The 18,560-nt window shown below is 44.1% G+C and overlaps 4 protein-coding genes across 4 annotated transcripts; all 4 read right to left on the minus strand.

The window, feature by feature from the left end:
- Positions 1-313: 313 nt before the first annotated feature.
- On the minus strand, positions 314-739 carry LOC117186711 (serine/threonine-protein kinase polo-like). Its single transcript, XM_033387823.1, has 3 exons — positions 654-739; positions 564-598; positions 314-495 (listed from the first exon to the last, which is right to left on the minus strand). Exons 1-3 carry the CDS (start codon positions 737-739, stop codon positions 314-316), a joined length of 303 nt encoding a protein of 100 aa, XP_033243714.1.
- A 3,444-nt stretch (positions 740-4,183) lies between these two features.
- On the minus strand, positions 4,184-6,020 carry LOC117186715 (serine/threonine-protein kinase polo-like). Its single transcript, XM_033387824.1, has 4 exons — positions 5,905-6,020; positions 5,608-5,787; positions 5,023-5,247; positions 4,184-4,951 (listed from the first exon to the last, which is right to left on the minus strand). Exons 2-4 carry the CDS (start codon positions 5,704-5,706, stop codon positions 4,184-4,186), a joined length of 1,092 nt encoding a protein of 363 aa, XP_033243715.1. The 5' UTR covers positions 5,707-5,787; positions 5,905-6,020.
- A 5,391-nt stretch (positions 6,021-11,411) lies between these two features.
- Positions 11,412-12,898, minus strand: LOC117186832 (serine/threonine-protein kinase polo-like). The gene is made up of 3 exons (XM_033388130.1): positions 12,486-12,898; positions 11,996-12,424; positions 11,412-11,926 (listed from the first exon to the last, which is right to left on the minus strand). The coding sequence occupies exons 1-3, from the start codon at positions 12,651-12,653 to the stop codon at positions 11,732-11,734; spliced, it is 792 nt and encodes a 263-aa protein (XP_033244021.1). The 5' UTR covers positions 12,654-12,898; the 3' UTR covers positions 11,412-11,731.
- Positions 12,899-13,033: 135 nt separating this feature from the next.
- LOC117186834 (serine/threonine-protein kinase polo-like) lies at positions 13,034-13,361 on the minus strand. The gene is made up of 2 exons (XM_033388132.1): positions 13,331-13,361; positions 13,034-13,258 (listed from the first exon to the last, which is right to left on the minus strand). Exon 2 carries the CDS (start codon positions 13,253-13,255, stop codon positions 13,076-13,078), a length of 180 nt encoding a protein of 59 aa, XP_033244023.1. The 5' UTR covers positions 13,256-13,258; positions 13,331-13,361; the 3' UTR covers positions 13,034-13,075.
- Between the last annotated feature and the right edge of the window lie 5,199 nt (positions 13,362-18,560).

Raw genomic sequence — 18,560 nt, forward strand, 5'->3', positions numbered from 1 at the left:
CTTCAGAAGTCGTAGTTCAGCAACTGGCCAATTGCTGGCGGCTCTCAGGGTTCGCTGAGCATGAGATCACCATATCAGCAGCAGGTTCTCAAGTAGCTTGGCACTCTGTACTCGCACTTCTTGATCTTTGAATAAGTGTCCTTCAGCGTTTGGTCTCAAACGGGTTGCCTACCAACAGAGTGTACATGACGCAGCCAATGGACCATATGTCCACTTCGAACGAATGCCCCTTTTGGTGAGAATTTCTGGGGCAATGTAGTTTGGGGTGCCGCACAGAGTCTTCTTGCGTTCGCCCTCATATTCGATGCGAGGGCTAGCCAAAGTCGCCAATCTTCACGTGCAGCATATCGTTCAAGAACAGGTTTCCTAGCTTCAAGTCGCGATGGATAATGCGGTTGTCGTGCAGATACTTGACGCCTGGATGATCTGGTAAATGTAGTAGCGGCACTCGAACTCCGTGATGCTTTTCCGGCGCTTGTGCAGCTCCATCATCGACTGAGTGCAAAAAGCGGATCCATTAGTTCGGAAGAATGCATGCTATGCTGAATTTCCGGCGTACTTACCCGCTTCTTGCAAAGCTCCAGACAATGTAAATGTTCTGACATCCTCGAAATAGCTATGGAACTTCACTATGTTGGGATGATTGAGACTACGATGAATGGTAATCTCCTGAGCGTCTTCTCCTTCTGTTGTGCTTGATCATCAGCTTCTTTGATACGATTTTGCCGGCAAAAAACATCGTCGTCTCCACATCGATGATTTCGTAGCACTTGGCAAAGCCGCCCTGCACAAGCAATTGCAAAACATCTCATTATAGCCACAATTTTTTACTAAATAATTGTAAATTGAATGCGACGCGCCATAAAAAAAGAATGTACGTTGCATGCATGTATGTGGCTGGGCCGTCACTTCTTTGACAACTCTACCAGGCACACACACGCACGCGTTCACACATAAAAACAGTGAAGGTGCCAAAGGAAACTGAGGCGAAATAGATGTAAGCCGCATGCATGTATGTGTTGGTTTGCATGCCCTTACATACATATGTGTATGCCCAGCGCTGTGAGGCTGCGCAGAGTTGTAAAATGTGCATGAGGATTCCCTAGAACACAATGATCCACTTCTGGGAAAGTTTTACCTTTCCAAAGAAGCGCATACGCTTATACGTCCTGCGTTGATTGAGTCGAAAAGACGATCCGGTATATCTGTGCTTTTATCCTCCGGTTTTGCGGCCATTTTTGCTCTGATGTCCCTTTGCCTTGGCGTTCACTCGAAACACAAAAAACTTCCTCGCCTTCGCGTTGATGCAAAATCCGCTCTGTACACACCACGTCCAGTTAAATGCGTTCCCAAAGAAACAATTTAAGATTAATGCAAATCCAAGACACAAATGATCACTCGCAGACTATGGCTATGCCCACCGACACCACTCACAATTCACATTCACGAAAAATAGCCACAAAGCGGAGAACGCGCCGAAACCGTTCGATTAAATGCCAATGAAATTAGTGGTGTGCGCTGTACATAAATCGAGCTATAATAAATTTTAGTAGATGAATTTTTATATACTTGTGAGACTGATAAGTCAACGCAACTACTTTTCTGAAATCAGAGCACTCTATTTCTCTATTCAGTTGCAGAAATATGCTTAAGTAATAGTTTATAATACCCGTCGGCATAACACAGTGCACCGTGACACAGTGCACCGTGACACAGTGTTCTATTTAACATGTAATATAATACCTCACGACAAACACACTGGCCACTGCAGTGAGTTCTGCTGACAATGCACTCTCTCCGCAGATGGCAAAGACAGCGGGCAGTTGCTGACCATCAAAATATCGCAATTGCCCACCAGACACTAAAATTATCCATAATACACAAAACATATATTTTACAGACTCAGCACTTTTGTACCTTTTATCACCTATAAATAAGAATCAGTTTTAACAATAAAATCAGTATCAGAAACAGTACCATAACTGCCTGTCACTCATCTTCCATCGCAATCATCAGAGGCTTCGCGTGTCTTCAGACCCTCCTTGCGCACCGTAGGATACCCACTCCGCAGTCCAACTGGTTCAAGTTCTAGTTGCGACGACCAAACTGTAGACGGTTTATGTACCGTATGCAACCCAGCAACCCACTGATACAAACAGCGCTCACCCCAGACACTTCTTGATGGTGAACCATTGACAACGCCTCCTGACTCAATACTGATCAACAAGGAAACATTGTCAAGCGCTGGGAATTGGGTATCGCGCCTAAAGCATTCATTCTGAAACAATGGTCTACAGAATACCTCCAAGAATTGCAAGCTGCATAAATGGAAGACGGCTCACCAAACGTACCTGAAGATTATTAGTTTTGGTTAAGGAAGACAACCTTCCTGTAATGAAGTGCAATGGTCGCATCATTAAGACATATCCTGGACAGGACAACCACGTACGATGGTTGACGTTAAGACAGCATCTGGCGTATAACAAGCGCCCTATCACTCGTCTAGCGCCGCTCTTTCCAGAAACATGTGCATCAACAACGTTCCCACAACGTGATCAGTGACACCACGGAATTGATGAGCCACCCACACAGCAAACAACAAAATTGTCACCATAATTAACATCAACAGACAGAGGGGCAAGCCTGACGTATTACTGCGGGAAAAAAACACTTATATTTAAGTTCTTTTTTTATATCGATCTTTCTCTATACCTCCAAAAAAAGAAATTACCCACACGATACTTACACCTGAACTGCGATAAATGTTTCAAGTTTCCTAATTCGTGCGTCAGCCAAACAATAAAATTGGCCGACGGTACTCAGAAAACAGAAATATAATACATAAGAACATTCCTAGAATCAATTTGAGACGTTAAAATCTTCCAGATTTGAATCAATTGAAAGCATTGTATTTATTACTACATGGTGTTCAAATTTATTACTAGGCAAAAATACAAAAGAAATGTTTACTCCCAAACCGCAGGTTCTAATAGTTAACATCCATGTTTGGTTTGCTGTTTTTCTACACAAATGTTCGAATTGTTGAAATGATGCGTGGCGACTCGAGAGATTACTTGTAATTTCTAAAAAGTATAACATTATTTATTTTATTATAATAATTTCTTTCATATTCGTGTACCGAAAATATTTGAACAGATATAAACGTTAAACAGGGAACTAAAGTGGAATGCAAAACCAAACAAAAAAAAAAACGTTAAACAATAAATACAAATTGGACAGAAACTACGAGTGTGGAAAGAATTGGCGTGAACAGATGAATGGAATTGGATATTTTAAGTCGACCCGAGGGTTAGTTGGTTGGCTAAGGCGTTCGTGATTTAGCTTAAACTAACATTTCGCTTAGAATGATAGTCCGCTGGTAGGTTGGTGGAGATGGTACATATCCAACAATTAAACAAACATCTTCTCCAGCATTTTCTAAGTTTTTCTTGGGCATAGCGTATCTTTTGATATAATCTTTGGGACACACCGTTCTGCCATGATGGTCGAGAAGCGATATGTGCGAAGTTCTTCTCGTGATCCATGTATGTAAGTGGCACTCATACGCGGACAAAGAATGAGCTTCATGTGATCCGAAAAATTAAGCTGAAATCAGGATAGTTTTGGTTAATTTCTATAAGTCGATGGAGGAGGCATTTACTAAATTGTGTAGGCTACCTGTACGGAACCGTTGGTAAGATGCACCTACACAGCACACGTTGTGCGGAACCAGGAGTGCAAATGGCGATACCGATATCTGATCATCTCTCAATGTTCAACATTATTGGCTCAGCCTTCACGAGATGGATGCTCGATCATGTAACGCTTTAAGTAGAGAAGCAGCTTCATCTTTTTATCAAGCGTCTTTGCAGTAATCGGTCGTAGTCATTAGCCATCCTTCGCCTTCGCCTGTCTATGAAGTGGACGTTGATCTGGTTCGAAGCAGAATCAATTGGTTGTGTGTGTTGAACATAACGCCAATTGCCCTCATCACAGAGCTGATAACCAAGCCAGTATTTTTCACTGTGAGTCACGCAGTTGATATCCAGAAGAGCGGTCTGTTGCGGCAGAGATCGGTATTCTCATCCTCGAGCATTGCCTTGCAGTATGCGCGCTGTAACACGAGATGATTAATAATTATTTTAACAGATACAATCACTGCAATGATTACAAACTTTTGTGATCAGATTGTGAGCTGCTGGTGCAAGCTCTCAATGTGTCGCTGCGTATCTTTCGTTGTGCGGCACACCTGGGCCGAGGCAGTGATGGCGTCGTGCAAGTTGGTATTGAGGAATGTTGACTCCAGACGAGTATCATCCCTAATGCCGTTCATCTCCATCAGCGGCTTGCGATGAATGGAGTCTTCAATGGTGTCGTTGATGCCAATTCGCGGAGCCATAGTTAGGCAAGAGCTTGGCAAGAACGTTGGCACCTTCGAGCCCTTCAGGAAGTCGTAGTTCAGCAACTGGCCAATTGCTGGGCGGCTCTCAGGGTTCGGCTGGAGCATGGAGATCACCATATCAGCAGCAGGTTTTCTCAAGTAGCTTGGCACTCTGTACTCGCACTTCTTGATCTTTGAATAAGTGTCCTTCAGCGTTTTGGTCTCAAACGGGTGTTGGCCTACCAACAGAGTGTACATGACGCAGCCAATGGACCATATGTCCACTTCGAACGAATGCCCCTTTTTGGTGAGAATTTCCGGGGCAATGTAGTTTGGGGTGCCGCACAGAGTCTTCTTGCGTTCGCCCTCATATTCGATGCGAGTGGCTAGGCCAAAGTCGCCAATCTTCACGTGCAGCATATCGTTCAAGAACAGGTTTCCTAGCTTCAAGTCGCGATGGATAATGCGGTTGTCGTGCAGATACTTGACGCCTTGGATGATCTGGTAAATGTAGTAGCGGCACTCGAACTCCGTGATGCTTTTCCGGCGCTTGTGCAGCTCCATCATCGACTGAGTGGCAAAAAGGCGGGATCCATTAGTTCGGAAGAACGCATGCTATGCTGAATTTCCGGCGTACTTACCCGCTTCTTGCAAAGCTCCAGGACAATGTAAATGTTCTGGACATCCTCGAAATAGCTATGGAACTTCACTATGTTGGGATGATTGAGACTACGATGAATGGTAATCTCCTGAGCGGTCTTCTCCTTCTGGTTGTGCTTGATCATCAGCTTCTTTGATACGATTTTGCCGGCAAAAACATCGTCGGTCTTCACATCGATGATTTCGTAGCACTTGGCAAAGCCGCCCTACACAAGCAATTGCAAAGCATCTCATTATAGCCACAATTTTTTACTAAATAATTGTAAATTGAATGCGACGCGCCAAAAAAAAATGAATGTACGTTTGCATGCATGTATGTGGCTGGGCCGTCACTTCTTTGACAACTCTACCAGGCACACACACGCACGCGTTCACACATAAAACAGTGGAAGGGTGCCAAAGGAAACTGAGGCGAAAATAGATGTAAGCCGCATGCTTGTATGTGTTGGTTTGCATGCCCTTACATACATATGTGTATGCCCAGCGCTGTGAGGCTGCGCAGAGTTGTTAAAATGTGCATGAGGATTCCCTAGAACACAATGATCCACTTCTGGGGCAAGTCTTACCTTTCCAAAGAAGCGCATACGCTTATACGTCCTGCGTTGATTGGAGTCGAAGAGACGATCCGGTATATCTGTGCTTTTATCCTCCGGTTTTGCGGCCATTTTGCTCTGATGTCCCTTTGCCTTGGCGTTCACTCGAAACACAAAAAACTTCCTCGCCTTCGCGTTGATGCAAAATCCGCTCTGTACACACCACGTCCAGTTAAATGCGTTCCCAAAGAAACAATTTAAGATTAATGCAAATGCCAAGACACAAATGATCACTCGCAGACTATGCCTATGCCCACCGACACCACTCACAATTCACAGTTCACGAAAAATAGCCACAAAGCGGAGAACGCGCCGAAACCGTTCGATTTAAATGCCAATGAAAATTAGTGATGTGCGCTGTACATAAATCGAGCTATAATAAATTTTAGTAGATGAATTTTTATATACTTGTGAGACTGATAAGTCAACGCAACTACTTTTCTGAAATCAGAGCACTCTATTTTGTTCAGTTGCAGAAATATGCTTAAGTAATAGTTTATAATACCCGTCGGCATAACACAGTGGCACCGTGACACAGTGTTCTATTTAACATGTAATATAATACCTCACGACAACACACTGGCCACTGCAGTGAGTTCTGCTGACAATGCACTCTCTCCGCAGATGGCAAAGACAGCGGGGCAGTTGCTGACCATCAAAATATCGCAATTGCCCACCAGACACTAAAATTATCCATAATACACAAAACATATATTTTACAGACTCAGCACTTTTGTACCTTTTATCACCTATAAATAAGAATCAGTTTTATCAATAAAATCAGTATCAGAAACAGTACCATAACTGCCTGTCACTCATCTTCCATCGCAATCATCAGAGGCTGTCGCCGTGTCTTCAGACCCTCCCTTGCGCACCGTAGGATACCCACTCCGCAGTCCAACTGGTTCAAGTTCTAGTTGCGACGACCAAACTGTAGACGGTTTATGTACCGTATGCAACCCAGCTTCCTACACACACACACATATTAACATTTGGTGACCCCGACCTTGGTCATCCTTTCAAACTGTCAGACAAGCTACAGTGAAAGGATTCGATCTGGACATCAGATTGAAGCAGTCAACAGGACATCTTCAATAAAAATTTGGCATCAGGCCATACACTTACGGTAGCATCTCCTACCAATAAGTATCACTTTGGCAAATCTGACATATTCAGGTTATCAGCCAACAGAAAAACAGCTATAGAATTCGATTACCACCAAGGTAATCAATTTTTGTTGTTCCGTGCGTTCCATAGATTGGAAACAGCACAAATCCCTCCATCCAACACATCACCTGTACTATTACCTTTCTGACCGACAACGGTTGCGATTCGGAGCGTATCCAGCTGCAAAGCAAATAAAACACTCCCAACGGGTCAGAAGTAATAAGTACAAACAGATAGAATGGATACACATATGGAGGCAGAAGCTGCCGCTACAATGGCAATGGATGTGCAGCAAGAGATTGGTGAGGAAATATCGAGGTGCATTCGGAACTTTAAAAAAGATTCCCAAGAACGAAAGCAAACGGCCTCTTATTTTCAAGCCAAAATATCAGCACTCGAAAATGAACAATCGCTTTAACAAAAACGACTCCAAACTTCGCGATACAGACAAAACGGATGAATACGTAAAATTCCGTGAAGACTTACGTACAACATGTAAGCAATACATTACGATTTTTACCGAATGCATGGATAAGCTATCACAGACGTCTAGTGCTCGTGGGGAACGTCAAATCGTCCCTAAAGAAAAGCATGAGAAACCTTCAGTAGGTCCCAAAGAAAGCGATCTGATCCAGCAGTCCTCGAAGGATTACAGCAAACTGATTTCACTATGTCGCCGACAAAAGGCCATAGTAGAGTCCGTTAAACGCAATCTGAAACAACTTTCAGAGGCGGAAGGACGCACATCAAGTGATTTGATAAAATCACTATGGACTCAAGCGCAGGAAGTCCACTTCACAATTCATGAGGAATACGAGGACCCAGTGGAAGGAGGATATGACATGGAATCCTACCTAACACTGGAAAGTAAGGTCCAAAGAGCATTGGCAAAATCAGCCACACCAAACACGGATAACGTGCAGCTTCCACGCATCAGCATCCCAAAGTTTGATGGGGATCTATTAAAGTGGACCCAGTTCTTCGATCTGTTCTCATGCATGGTGCATGAGACCAACATGCCTACGGTGAAAAAGATGTGGTATTTTAAAACCACCGTTACCGGCGAGGCAGAAAGATTGATTCGACATATCGATCTAAAGGAAGAAAATTATGAAGCCGCTTGGGAAATACTAGTTGACGCATACAACAATCCCAGAGATGTTTCGAACACGGTACTGAACCGCTTCCTCAATCACCAAACAATTAATGACGATCCCAAGTCATTAAAAGAGTTGTATATAACAACCATAGAATCCCTTGCATCACTAAAGGGATTGGGCATCAATATATCTACATGGGATCCGATATTGATTGCCACCCTTCAGCCCTGGGGGAGTCGTTGGAAACCGCAACAAAAAGATTCCTAGCGTTGGAGCGGCGAAGCTCACCAGAAACTTGGAAGAGTTATGTGGACTTCATGGAAGAGTATGAAGGACTAGGACATATGAAGATGGTGCCAGCATCAAAAGTTCCCAAAAAGGCACTACTTCATTCCACATCATTGTGTACTCAAACCTGAAAGCACCACCACAAAGCTTCGGGTAGTATTCGATGCCTCATGCAAATCAACAAGCGGGAAATCTTTGAACGACATTCTGCAGGCTGGACCCACCGTTCAGAGCGAACTTATGTCCATTCTGCTACGATTTCGAATTCATAAGTACGTATTCACAGCGGACATAGAAAAGATGTACCGGCAAGTGTGGATGAACCCGGAGGATCAATTCTATCAGATGATAGTCTGGAGAAACAATCCATCCGAAGAGATCAGGTACTATCGCCTGAAAACAGTAACATATGGGACAACAGCTGCTCCGTTCCTAGCAACGAAATGTCTGGATCATTTGGCAATACAATACAAAGACAGACTACCAGTAGGATCAACAACATTAAAAACCGATTTCTATGTTGACGACTGTCTAACTGGAGCAAACACGATTCCAGAGGCAATTCATGTTCGACAAGAACTAAATAAAATATTGCTACCGTCCGGATTCAAATTGCGCAAGTGGTGCTCCAACAATGAGCAACTTCTCCAAGGAATCCCCAAAGAGGATACTGTAACCGATGTAAAACTAGGAGAGACACTAGAGCACTACAGCGTGAAAACTCTGGGTCTCATCTGGATGCCGAAGAAGGATACATTGTGTGGACGAACACAGAAAAGCCAGGCTACACGCATCACCAAACGGGTGGTATGTTCCGAACTGGCCCAAATCTTTGACCCACTAGGACTCTTTGCACCGGTGGTAGTAAAGGCAAAAATCTTCATGCAACAACTTTGGGAGCTCAAACTGGATTGGGATGACGAATTACCATTACAACACCAAACCGAATGGAAAGAATACCGGGACGACTACAAACATTGAACAAAATGCAAGTTCCCCGGCATATCTACGATGGTAAAACTCCAGTTACCCAAGAACTCCATACGTTTGTAGATGCATCAGAACGAGCATATGGCGCAGCTGTATATGTACGCGCTACATACAAAAACAACCAAGTGTCAGTAAGACTGCTCTGTTCGAAATCACGTGTGGCGCCGACAGCCAAACAATCGCTACCACGGTTAGAACTTTGTGCTGCAGTCCTCGGTGCCGAGCTCACAAACCGAGTCCGACAGGATCTGCACATGGACATTAACACGGTTTCAGGATGGTGTTGGAGTGATTCCACCGTTGTGTTATCCTGGATAAACGCATCGTCATCAACATACCATACCTTTGTGGCAAATCGAATAGCCAAAATCCAGGCATTAACAAACCAGTCACAATGGCGTCACGTGTCATCGGCCAACAACGCAGCCGATGTCCTGTCGAGAGGAATCGCAGCGAGCAGACTGGCAGATCACAATCTGTGGTTATATGGACCATTATTCCTGCACGGATCTCGAGACAACTGGACGAAGGCACCCAACATAGAACCCAGCAATCTTGAGAGAAAAGTTAAGTGATCTTGCGGGAGCTACATGAGGAGAACATGCATTGTGGTGCTCAAGCATTAAGGGCAATCGCAAGACAACAATATTGGATTATCAATGACAAGACAATGGCTAGAAGCATCATCCACAGCTGTGTTAGATGCACCAAGGCTAGACCAAAGCTGATGCACCAGATCATGGGCAATCTCCCAGCACAACGAGTCACACAAGCACGCCCGTTTCTTAATGCAGGCGTCGACTACTGTGGACCAATCTCGATCCACCATAAGATCCGAGGGAAAAGACCAGGGAAAAGGCATACATCGCCGTGTTCTGCTGCTTTTCCACAAAGGCAGTACACCTGGAGCTGGTAAGCGACCTGACCACAGATGCATTCTTGGCCGCCCTGCGTCGATTCTTAAGCAGACGTGGGAAGTGCCAAACTATTCATTGCGACAATGCAACGAACTTTGTGGGTGCAAACAACCAGCTTAAAGAATTAGAAGACTCTATATTCAGCTCAAAGGCAAGTGCTCTGATCACGAATCATTGCAACAAAAAACAAGTGGATTTTAAATTCATTCCTCCCAGGGCTCCATCGTTTGGCGGCCTCTGGGAAGCGGCGGTAAAATCAGCAAAAAAGCTGTTGATAACAACCACCAACACAGCCTCATTGACATTTGAAGAACTAAACACAGTGATAATCGAAATTAAGCAATTCTCAATTCTCGACCCATCACTCCAATGTCAAATGATCCCACTGATACAACAGCGCTCACCCCAGGACACTTCTTGATTGGTGAACCATTGACAACGCCTCCTGACGTCAATACTGATCAACAAGGAAGAACATTGGTCAAGCGCTGGGAATTGGTATCGCGCCTAAAGCATTCATTCTGGAAACAATGGTCTACAGAATACCTCCAAGAATTGCAAGCTCGGCATAAATGGAAGACCGCTTCACCAAACGTACCTGAAGGATTATTAGTTTTGGTTAAGGAAGACAACCTTCCTGTAATGAAGTGGCCAATGGGTCGCATCATTAAGACATATCCTGGACAGGACAACCACGTACGAGTGGTTGACGTTAAGACAGCATCTGGCGTATACAAGCGCCCTATCACTCGTCTAGCGCCGCTCTTTCCAGAAGATGTGGCAATCAAACGTTCCCACAACGTGATCAGTGACACCACGGAGATTGATGAGCCACCCACACAGCGAACAACAAAATTGTCACCTACATTAACATCAACAGATGGGCAACCTGACGTATACTGCGGGAAAAAACACTGTATTTAAAGTCTTTTTTTTATATCCGATCTTTCTCTATACCTCCAAAAAAAAATTACCACGATACTTACACCTGAACTGCGATAAATTGTTTCAAGTTTCCTAATTCGTGCGTCAGCCGAAACAATAGAAATTTGGCCGACGGTACTCAGAAAACAGAAATATAATACATAAGACATTCCTAGAATCAATTTGAGACGTAAAATCTTCCAATTTGAATAATTTGAGAAGCATTGTATTTATTACTACAGTGGTTCAAATTTTATTAGCTTAGGTAAAAATACAAAAGAAATGTTTACTCCCAAACCGCAGGGTTCTAATAGTTAACATCCATGTTTTGTTTGTTGTTTTTTCTACACAAATGTTCGAATTGTTGAAATGATGCGTGGGCGATCGAGGATTACTTGTAATTTCTAAAAGTATACATTTATTTTTATTTATTAATAATTTCTTTCGATATTCGTGTACGAAAATATTTGAACAGATATAAACGTTAAACAGGGAACTAAAGTGGAATGCAAAACCAAACAAAAAAAAAAACGTTAAACAGTAAATACAAATTTGGACAGAAACTACGATTGTGGGAAAGAATTGGCGTGGGAACAGATGAATGGTTAGGTTGGGTTGGCTAAGGCGTTCGTGATTTAGCTTAAACTAACATTTTGCCTTAGAATGATAGTCCGCTGGTAGGTTGTGGAGATGGTGAACATCATCCAACAATTAAACAAACATCTTCTCCAGCATTTTTCTAAGTTTTTCTTGGGCATAGCGTATCTTTTGATATAATTCTTTGGACACACCGTTCTCCACGATGGTCGAGAAGCGATATGTGCGGAAGTTCTTCTCGTGATCCATGTATGTAATGGCACTCATACGCGGACAAAGAATGAGCTTCATGTGATCCGAAAAATTAAGCTGAAATCAGGAATAGTTTTGGTTAATTTCTATAAGTCGGGAGAGCATTTACTAAATTTGTGTAGCTACCTGTACGGAACCGTTGGTAAGATGCATGACCACAGCACACGTTGTGCGGAACCAGGAGTGCAAATGGGGCATACGCGATATCTGATCACTCTCAATGTTCACATTATTGGCTCCAGCCTTCACGAGATGCTCGATCATGTAACGCTTGAAGTAGGAAAGCAGCTTCATCTTTTTATCAAGTGTCTTGCAGTAATCGGTCGTAGTCATGTAGCTCTCCTTTCCGTCCTTGTCTATGAAGTGGACGTTGATCTGGTTCGGAAGCAGAATCAATTTGGTTGTGTCGTTGAACATAACGCCAATGCCCTCATCACAGAGCTGATAACCGAAGCCGTATTTTTCACTGTAGTCGACCCATTTGGATATCCAGAAGAGCGGCTGTGCTGCAGGATCGGTATTCTCATCCTCGAGATTGCCTTGCAGTATGCGCGGCTGTAAGCACGAGATGATTAATAATTATTTAACAGATACAATCACTGCAATGATTACAAACCTTGTTGTTGATCAGATTGGTGAGCTGCTGGTGCAAGCTCTCAATGTCGCTGCGGTAGTCTTCGTTGTGGCGGCACACCTGGGCCGAGGCAGTGATGGCGTCGTGCAAGTTGGTATTGAGGAATGTTGACTCCAGACGAGTATCATCCCTAATGCCGTTCATCTCCATCAGCGGCTTGCGATGAATGGAGTCTTCAATGGTGTCGTTGATGCAATTCGCGGAGCCATAGTTAGGCAAGAGCTTGGCAAGAACGTTGGCACCTTCGAGCCCTTCAGGAAGTCGTAGTTCAGCAACTGGCCAATTGCTGGGGCGGTCTCAGGGTTCGGCTGGAGCATGGAGATCACCATATCAGCAGCAGGTTTTCTCAAGTAGCTTGGCACTCTGTACTCGCACTTCTTGATCTTTGAATAAGTGTCCTTCAGCGTTTTGGTCTCAACGGGTGTTGGCCTACAACAGAGTGTACATGACGCAGCCAATGGACCATATGTCACTTCGAACGAATGCCCTTTTTGGTGAGAATTTCCGGGGCAATGTAGTTTGGGGTGCGCACAGAGTCTTCTTGCGTTCGCCCTCATATTCGATGCGAGTGGCTAGGCCAAGTCGCCAATCTTCACGTGCAGCATATCGTTCAAGAACAGGTTTCCTAGCTTCAAGTCGCGATGGATAATGCGGTTGTCGTGCAGATACTTGACGCCTTGGATGATCTGGTAAATGTAGTAGCGGCACTCGAACTCCGTGATGCTTTTCCAGCGCTTGTGCAGCTCCATCATCGACTGAGTGGCAAAAAGGCGGGATCCATTAGTTCGGAAGAACGCATGCTATGCTGAATTTCCGGCGTACTTTACCCGCTTCTGCAAAGCTCCAGGACAATGTAAATGTTCTGGACATCTCGAAATAGCTATGGAACTTCACTATGTTGGGATGATTGAGACTACGATGAATGGTAATCTCCTGAGCGTCTTCTCCTTCTGGTTGTGCTTGATCATCAGCTTCTTTGATACGATTTTGCCGGCAAAAACATCGTCGGTCTCCACATCGATGATTTCGTAGCACTTGCAAAGCCGCCCTGCACAAGCAATTGCAAAACATCTCATTATAGCACAATTTTTACTAAATAATTGGTAAATTGAATGCGACGCGCCAAAAAAAAAAAGAATGTACGTTTGCATGCATGTATGTGGCTGGGCCGTCACTTCTTTGACAACTCTACCAGGCACACACACGCACGCGTTCACACATAAAACAGTGGAAGGGTGCAAAGGAAACTGAGGCGAAAATAATGTAAGCGCATGCTTGTATGTGTTGGTTTGCATGCCTTGCATACATATGTGTAATGCCCAGCGCTGTGAGGCTGCGCAGAGTTGTTAAAATGTGCATGAGATTCCCTAGAACACAATGATCACTTCTGGGGCAAGTCTTACCTTTCCAAAGAAGCGCATACGCTTATACGTCATGCGTTGATTGGAGTCGAAAAGACGATCCGGTATATCTGTGCTTTTATCCTCCGGTTTTGCGGCCATTTTGCTCTGATGTCCCTTTGCCTTGGCGTTCAATCGAAACACAAAAAACTTCCTCGCCTTCGCGTTGATGCAAAATCCGCTCTGTACACACCACGTCCAGTTAATGCGTTCCAAAGAAACAATTTAAGATTAATGCAAATGCCAAGACACAAATGATCACTCGCAGACTATGGCTATGCCACCGACACCACTCACAATTCACAGTTCACGAAAAATAGCCACAAGCGGAGAACGCGCCGAAACCGTTCGATTTAAATGCCAATGAAAATTAGTGGTGTGCGCTGTACATAAATCGAGCTATAATAAATTTTAGTAGATGAATTTTTATATACTTGTGAGACTGATAAGTCAACGCAACTACTTTTCTGAAATCAGAGCACTCTATTTCTCTATTCAGTTGCAGAAATATGCTTAAGTAATAGTTTATAATACCCGTCGGCATAACACAGTGCACCGTGACACAGTGTTCTATTTAACATGTAATATAATACCTCACGACAACACACTGGCCACTGCCAGTGAGTTCTGCTGACAATGCACTCTCTCCGCAGATGGCAAAGACAGCGGGGCAGTTGCTGACCATCAAAATATCGCAATTGCCCACCAGACACTAAAATTATCCATAATACACAAAACATATATTTTACAGACTCAGCACTTTTGTACCTTTTATCACCTATAAATAAGAATCAGTTTTATCAATAAAATCAGTATCAGAAACAGTACCATAACTGCCTGTCACTCATCTTCCATCGCAATTATCAGAGGCTGTCGCCGTGTCTTCAGACCCTCCCTTGCGCACCGTAGGATACCCACTCCGCAATCCAACTGGTTCAAGTTCTAGTTGCGACGACCAAACTGTAGACGGTTTATGTACCGTATGCAACCCAGCTTCCTACACACACACACACATTAACATTTGGTGACCCCGACCTTGGTCATCCTTTCAAACTGTCAGACAAGCTACAGTGAAAGGATTCGATCTGGACATCAGATTGAAGCAGTCAACAGGACATCTTCAATAAAAATTTGGCATCAGGCCATACACTTACGGTAGCATCTCCTACCAATAAGTATCACTTTGGCAAATCTGACATATTCAGGTTATCAGCCAACAAGAAAAACAGCTATAGAATTCGATTACCACCAAGTAATAAATTTTTGTTGTTCCGTGCGTTCCATAGATTGGAAACAGCACAAATCCCTCCATCCAACACATCACCTGTACTATTACCTTTCTGACCGACAACGGTTGCGATTCGGAGCGTATCCAGCTGCAAAGCAAATAAAACACTCCCAACGGGTCAGAAGTAATAAGTACAAACAGATAGAATGGATACACATATGGAGGCAGAAGCTGCCGCTACAATGGCAATGGATGTGCAGCAAGAGATTGGTGAGGAAATATCGAGGTGCATTCGGAAATTTAAAAAAGATTCCCAAGAACGAAAGCAAACGGCCTCTTATTTCAAGCCAAAATATCAGCACTCGAAAATGCGTGGAATCGCTATAAACAAAAACGACTCCAAACTTCGCGATACAGACAAAACGGATGAATACGTAAAATTCCGTGAAGACTTACGTACAACATGTAAGCAATACATTACGATTTTTACCGAATGCATGGATAAGCTATCACAGACGTCTAGTGCTCGTGGGGAACGTCAAATCGTCCCTAAGAAAAGCATGAGAAACCTTCAGTAGGTCCCAAAGAAAGCGATCTGATCCAGCAGTCCTCGAAGGATTACAGCAAGCTGATTTCACTATGTCGCCGACAAAAGGCCATAGTAGAGTCCGTTAAACGCAATCTGAAACAACTTTCAGAGGCGGACGGACGCACATCAAGTGATTTGATAAAATCACTATGGACTCAAGCGCAGGAAGTCCACTTCACAATTCATGAGGAATACGAGGACCCAGTGGAAGGAGGATATGACATGGAATCCTACCTAACACTGGAAAGTAAGGTCCAAAGAGCATTGGCAAAATCAGCCACACCAAACACGGATAACGTGCAGCTTCCACGCATCAGCATCCCAAAGTTTGATGGGATCTATTAAAGTGGACCCAGTTCTTCGATCTGTTCTCATGCATGGTGCATGAGACCAACATGCCTACGGTGAAAAAGATGTGGTATCTTAAAACCACCGTTACCGGCGAGGCAGAAAGATTGATTCGACATATCGATCTAAAGGAAGAAAATTATGAAGCCGCTTGGGAAATACTAGTTGACGCATACAACAATCCAGAGATGTTTCGAACACGGTACTGAACCGCTTCCTCAATCACCAAACAATTAATGACGATCCCAAGTCATTAAAAGAGTTGTATATAACAACCATAGAATCCCTTGCATCACTAAAGGGATTGGGCATCAATATATCTACATGGGATCCGATATTGATTGCCACCCTTCAGCCCTGGGGGAGTCGTTGGAAAACCGCAACAAAAAGATTCCTAGCGTTGGAGCGGCGAAGCTCACCAGAAACTTGGAAGAGTTATGTGGACTTCATGGAAAGAGTATGAAGGACTAGGACATATGAAGGTGGTGCCAGCATCAAAAGTTCCCAAAAAGGCACTACTTCATTCCACATCATTGTGTACTCAAACCTGAAAGCACCACCACAAAGCTTCGGGTAGTATTCGATGCCTCATGCAAATCAACAAGCGGAAATCTTTGAACGACATTCTGCAGGCTGGACCCACCGTTCAGAGCTAACTTATGTCCATTCTGCTACGATTTCGAATTCATAAGTACGTATTCACAGCGGACATAGAAAAGATGTACCGGCAAGTGTGGATGAACCCGGAGGATCAATTCTATCAGATGATAGTCTGGAGAAACAATCCATCCGAAGAGATCAGGTACTATCGCCTGAAAACAGTAACATATGGGACAACAGCTGCTCCGTTCCTAGCAACGAAATGTCTGGATCATTTGGCAATACAATACAAAGACAGACTACCAGTAGGATCAACAACATTAAAAACCGATTTCTATGTTGACGACTGTCTAACTGGAGCAAACACGATTCCAGAGGCAATTCATGTTCGACAAGAACTAAATAAGATATTGCTACCCGTCCGGATTCAAATTGCGCAAGTGGTGCTCCAACAATGAGCAACTTCTCCAAGGAATCCCCAAAGAGGATTCTGTAACCGATGTAAAACTAGGAGAGACACTAGAGCACTACAGCGTGAAAACTCTGGGTCTCATCTGGATGTCGAAGAAGGATACATTGTGTGGACGAACACAGAAAAGCCAGGCTACACGCATCACCAAACGGGTGGTATGTTCCGAACTGGCCCAAATCTTTGACCCACTAGGACTCTTTGCACCGGTGGTAGTAAAGGCAAAAATCTTCATGCAACAACTTTGGGAGCTCAAACTGGATTGGGATGACGAATTACCATTACAACACCAAACCGAATGGAAAGAATACCGGGACGACTTACAAACATTGAACAAAATGCCAAGTTCCCCGGCATATCTACGATGGTAAAACTCCAGTTACCCAAGAACTCCATACGTTTGTAGATGCATCAGAACGAGCATATGGCGCAGCTGTATATGTACGCGCTACATACAAAAACAACCAAGTGTCAGTAAGACTGCTCTGTTCGAAATCACGTGTGGCGCCGACAGCCAAACAATCGCTACCACGGTTAGAACTTTGTGCTGCAGTCCTCGGTGCCGAGCTCAAAAAACCGAGTCCGACAGGGTCTGCACATGGACATTAACACGGTTTCAGGATGGTGTTGGAGTGATTCCACCGTTGTGTTATCCTGGATAAACGCATCGTCATCAACATACCATACCTTTGTGGCAAATCGAATAGCCAAAATCCAGGCATTAACAAACCAGTCACAATGGCGTCACGTGTCATCGGCCAACAACGCAGCCGATGTCCTGTCGAGAGAATCGCAGCGAGCAGACTGGCAGATCACAATCTGTGGTTATATGGACCATTATTCCTGCACGGATCTCGAGACAACTGGACGAAGGCACCCAACATTGAACCCAGCAATCTTGAGAGAAAAGCTAAACATGTAAGCTTGCCACGCCCGCACTATAATCCTGCGAACCATACAACAAGTCGAGTTTACAGCAGAGTTAAAACAGTTCCAACGCTATAAGACTGTGGATAGAAAGAGCTCGATCATATCGTTATCTCCCTTCCTAGGAGACGATGAGCTCATCCGAGTTGGTGGTAGACTTGAAGAAGCTCTACTTCCATACAACGCAAAACACCCAGTTTTGCTGCCTTACAATGACCCAATCGTCAAAATGATCTTGCGGGAGCTACATGAGGAGAACATGCATTGTGGTGCTCAAGCATTAAGGGCAATCGCAAGACAACAATATTGGATTATCAATGACAAGACAATGGCTAGAAGCATCATCCACAGCTGTGTTAGATGCACCAAGGCTAGACCAAAGCTGATGCACCAGATCATGGGCAATCTCCCAGCACAACGAGTCACACAAGCACGCCCGTTTCTTAATGCAGGCGTCGACTACTGTGGACCAATCTCGATCCACCATAAGATCCGA

The sequence above is a fragment of the Drosophila miranda genome, chromosome XR, assembly GCF_003369915.1.
Source record: "Drosophila miranda strain MSH22 chromosome XR, D.miranda_PacBio2.1, whole genome shotgun sequence".
NCBI classification, from domain to species: Eukaryota; Metazoa; Arthropoda; class Insecta; order Diptera; family Drosophilidae; genus Drosophila; species Drosophila miranda.

What these genes read in the sequence shown, in the direction of transcription:
- LOC117186832 (XM_033388130.1), bottom strand. Translation starts at nt 12,653, where the DNA reads ATGGAGATGAACGGCATTAGGGATGATACTCGTCTGGAGTCAACATTC. An exon ending in CCAATCTGATCAACAACAAG is followed by an intron (nt 12,425 to 12,485) that starts GTTTGTAATCAT and finishes TCGTGCTTACAG; the next exon opens with CCGCGCATACTGCAAGGCAA. An exon ending in TTACCAACGGTTCCGTACAG is followed by an intron (nt 11,927 to 11,995) that starts GTAGCTACACAA and finishes TCCTGATTTCAG; the next exon opens with CTTAATTTTTCGGATCACAT.
- LOC117186711 (XM_033387823.1), bottom strand. Translation starts at nt 739, where the DNA reads ATGTTTTTTGCCGGCAAAATCGTATCAAAGAAGCTGATGATCAAGCAC. An exon ending in TCAGGAGATTACCATTCATC is followed by an intron (nt 599 to 653) that starts GTAGTCTCAATC and finishes CGAGGATGTCAG; the next exon opens with AACATTTACATTGTCTGGAG. An exon ending in TGGAGCTTTGCAAGAAGCGG is followed by an intron (nt 496 to 563) that starts GTAAGTACGCCG and finishes TTTTGCACTCAG; the next exon opens with TCGATGATGGAGCTGCACAA.
- LOC117186834 (XM_033388132.1), bottom strand. Translation starts at nt 13,255, where the DNA reads ATGATGGAGCTGCACAAGCGCTGGAAAAGCATCACGGAGTTCGAGTGC.
- LOC117186715 (XM_033387824.1), bottom strand. Translation starts at nt 5,706, where the DNA reads ATGGCCGCAAAACCGGAGGATAAAAGCACAGATATACCGGATCGTCTC. An exon ending in GTATGCGCTTCTTTGGAAAG is followed by an intron (nt 5,248 to 5,607) that starts GTAAGACTTGCC and finishes TTGCTTGTGTAG; the next exon opens with GGCGGCTTTGCCAAGTGCTA. An exon ending in TGGAGCTTTGCAAGAAGCGG is followed by an intron (nt 4,952 to 5,022) that starts GTAAGTACGCCG and finishes TTTGCCACTCAG; the next exon opens with TCGATGATGGAGCTGCACAA.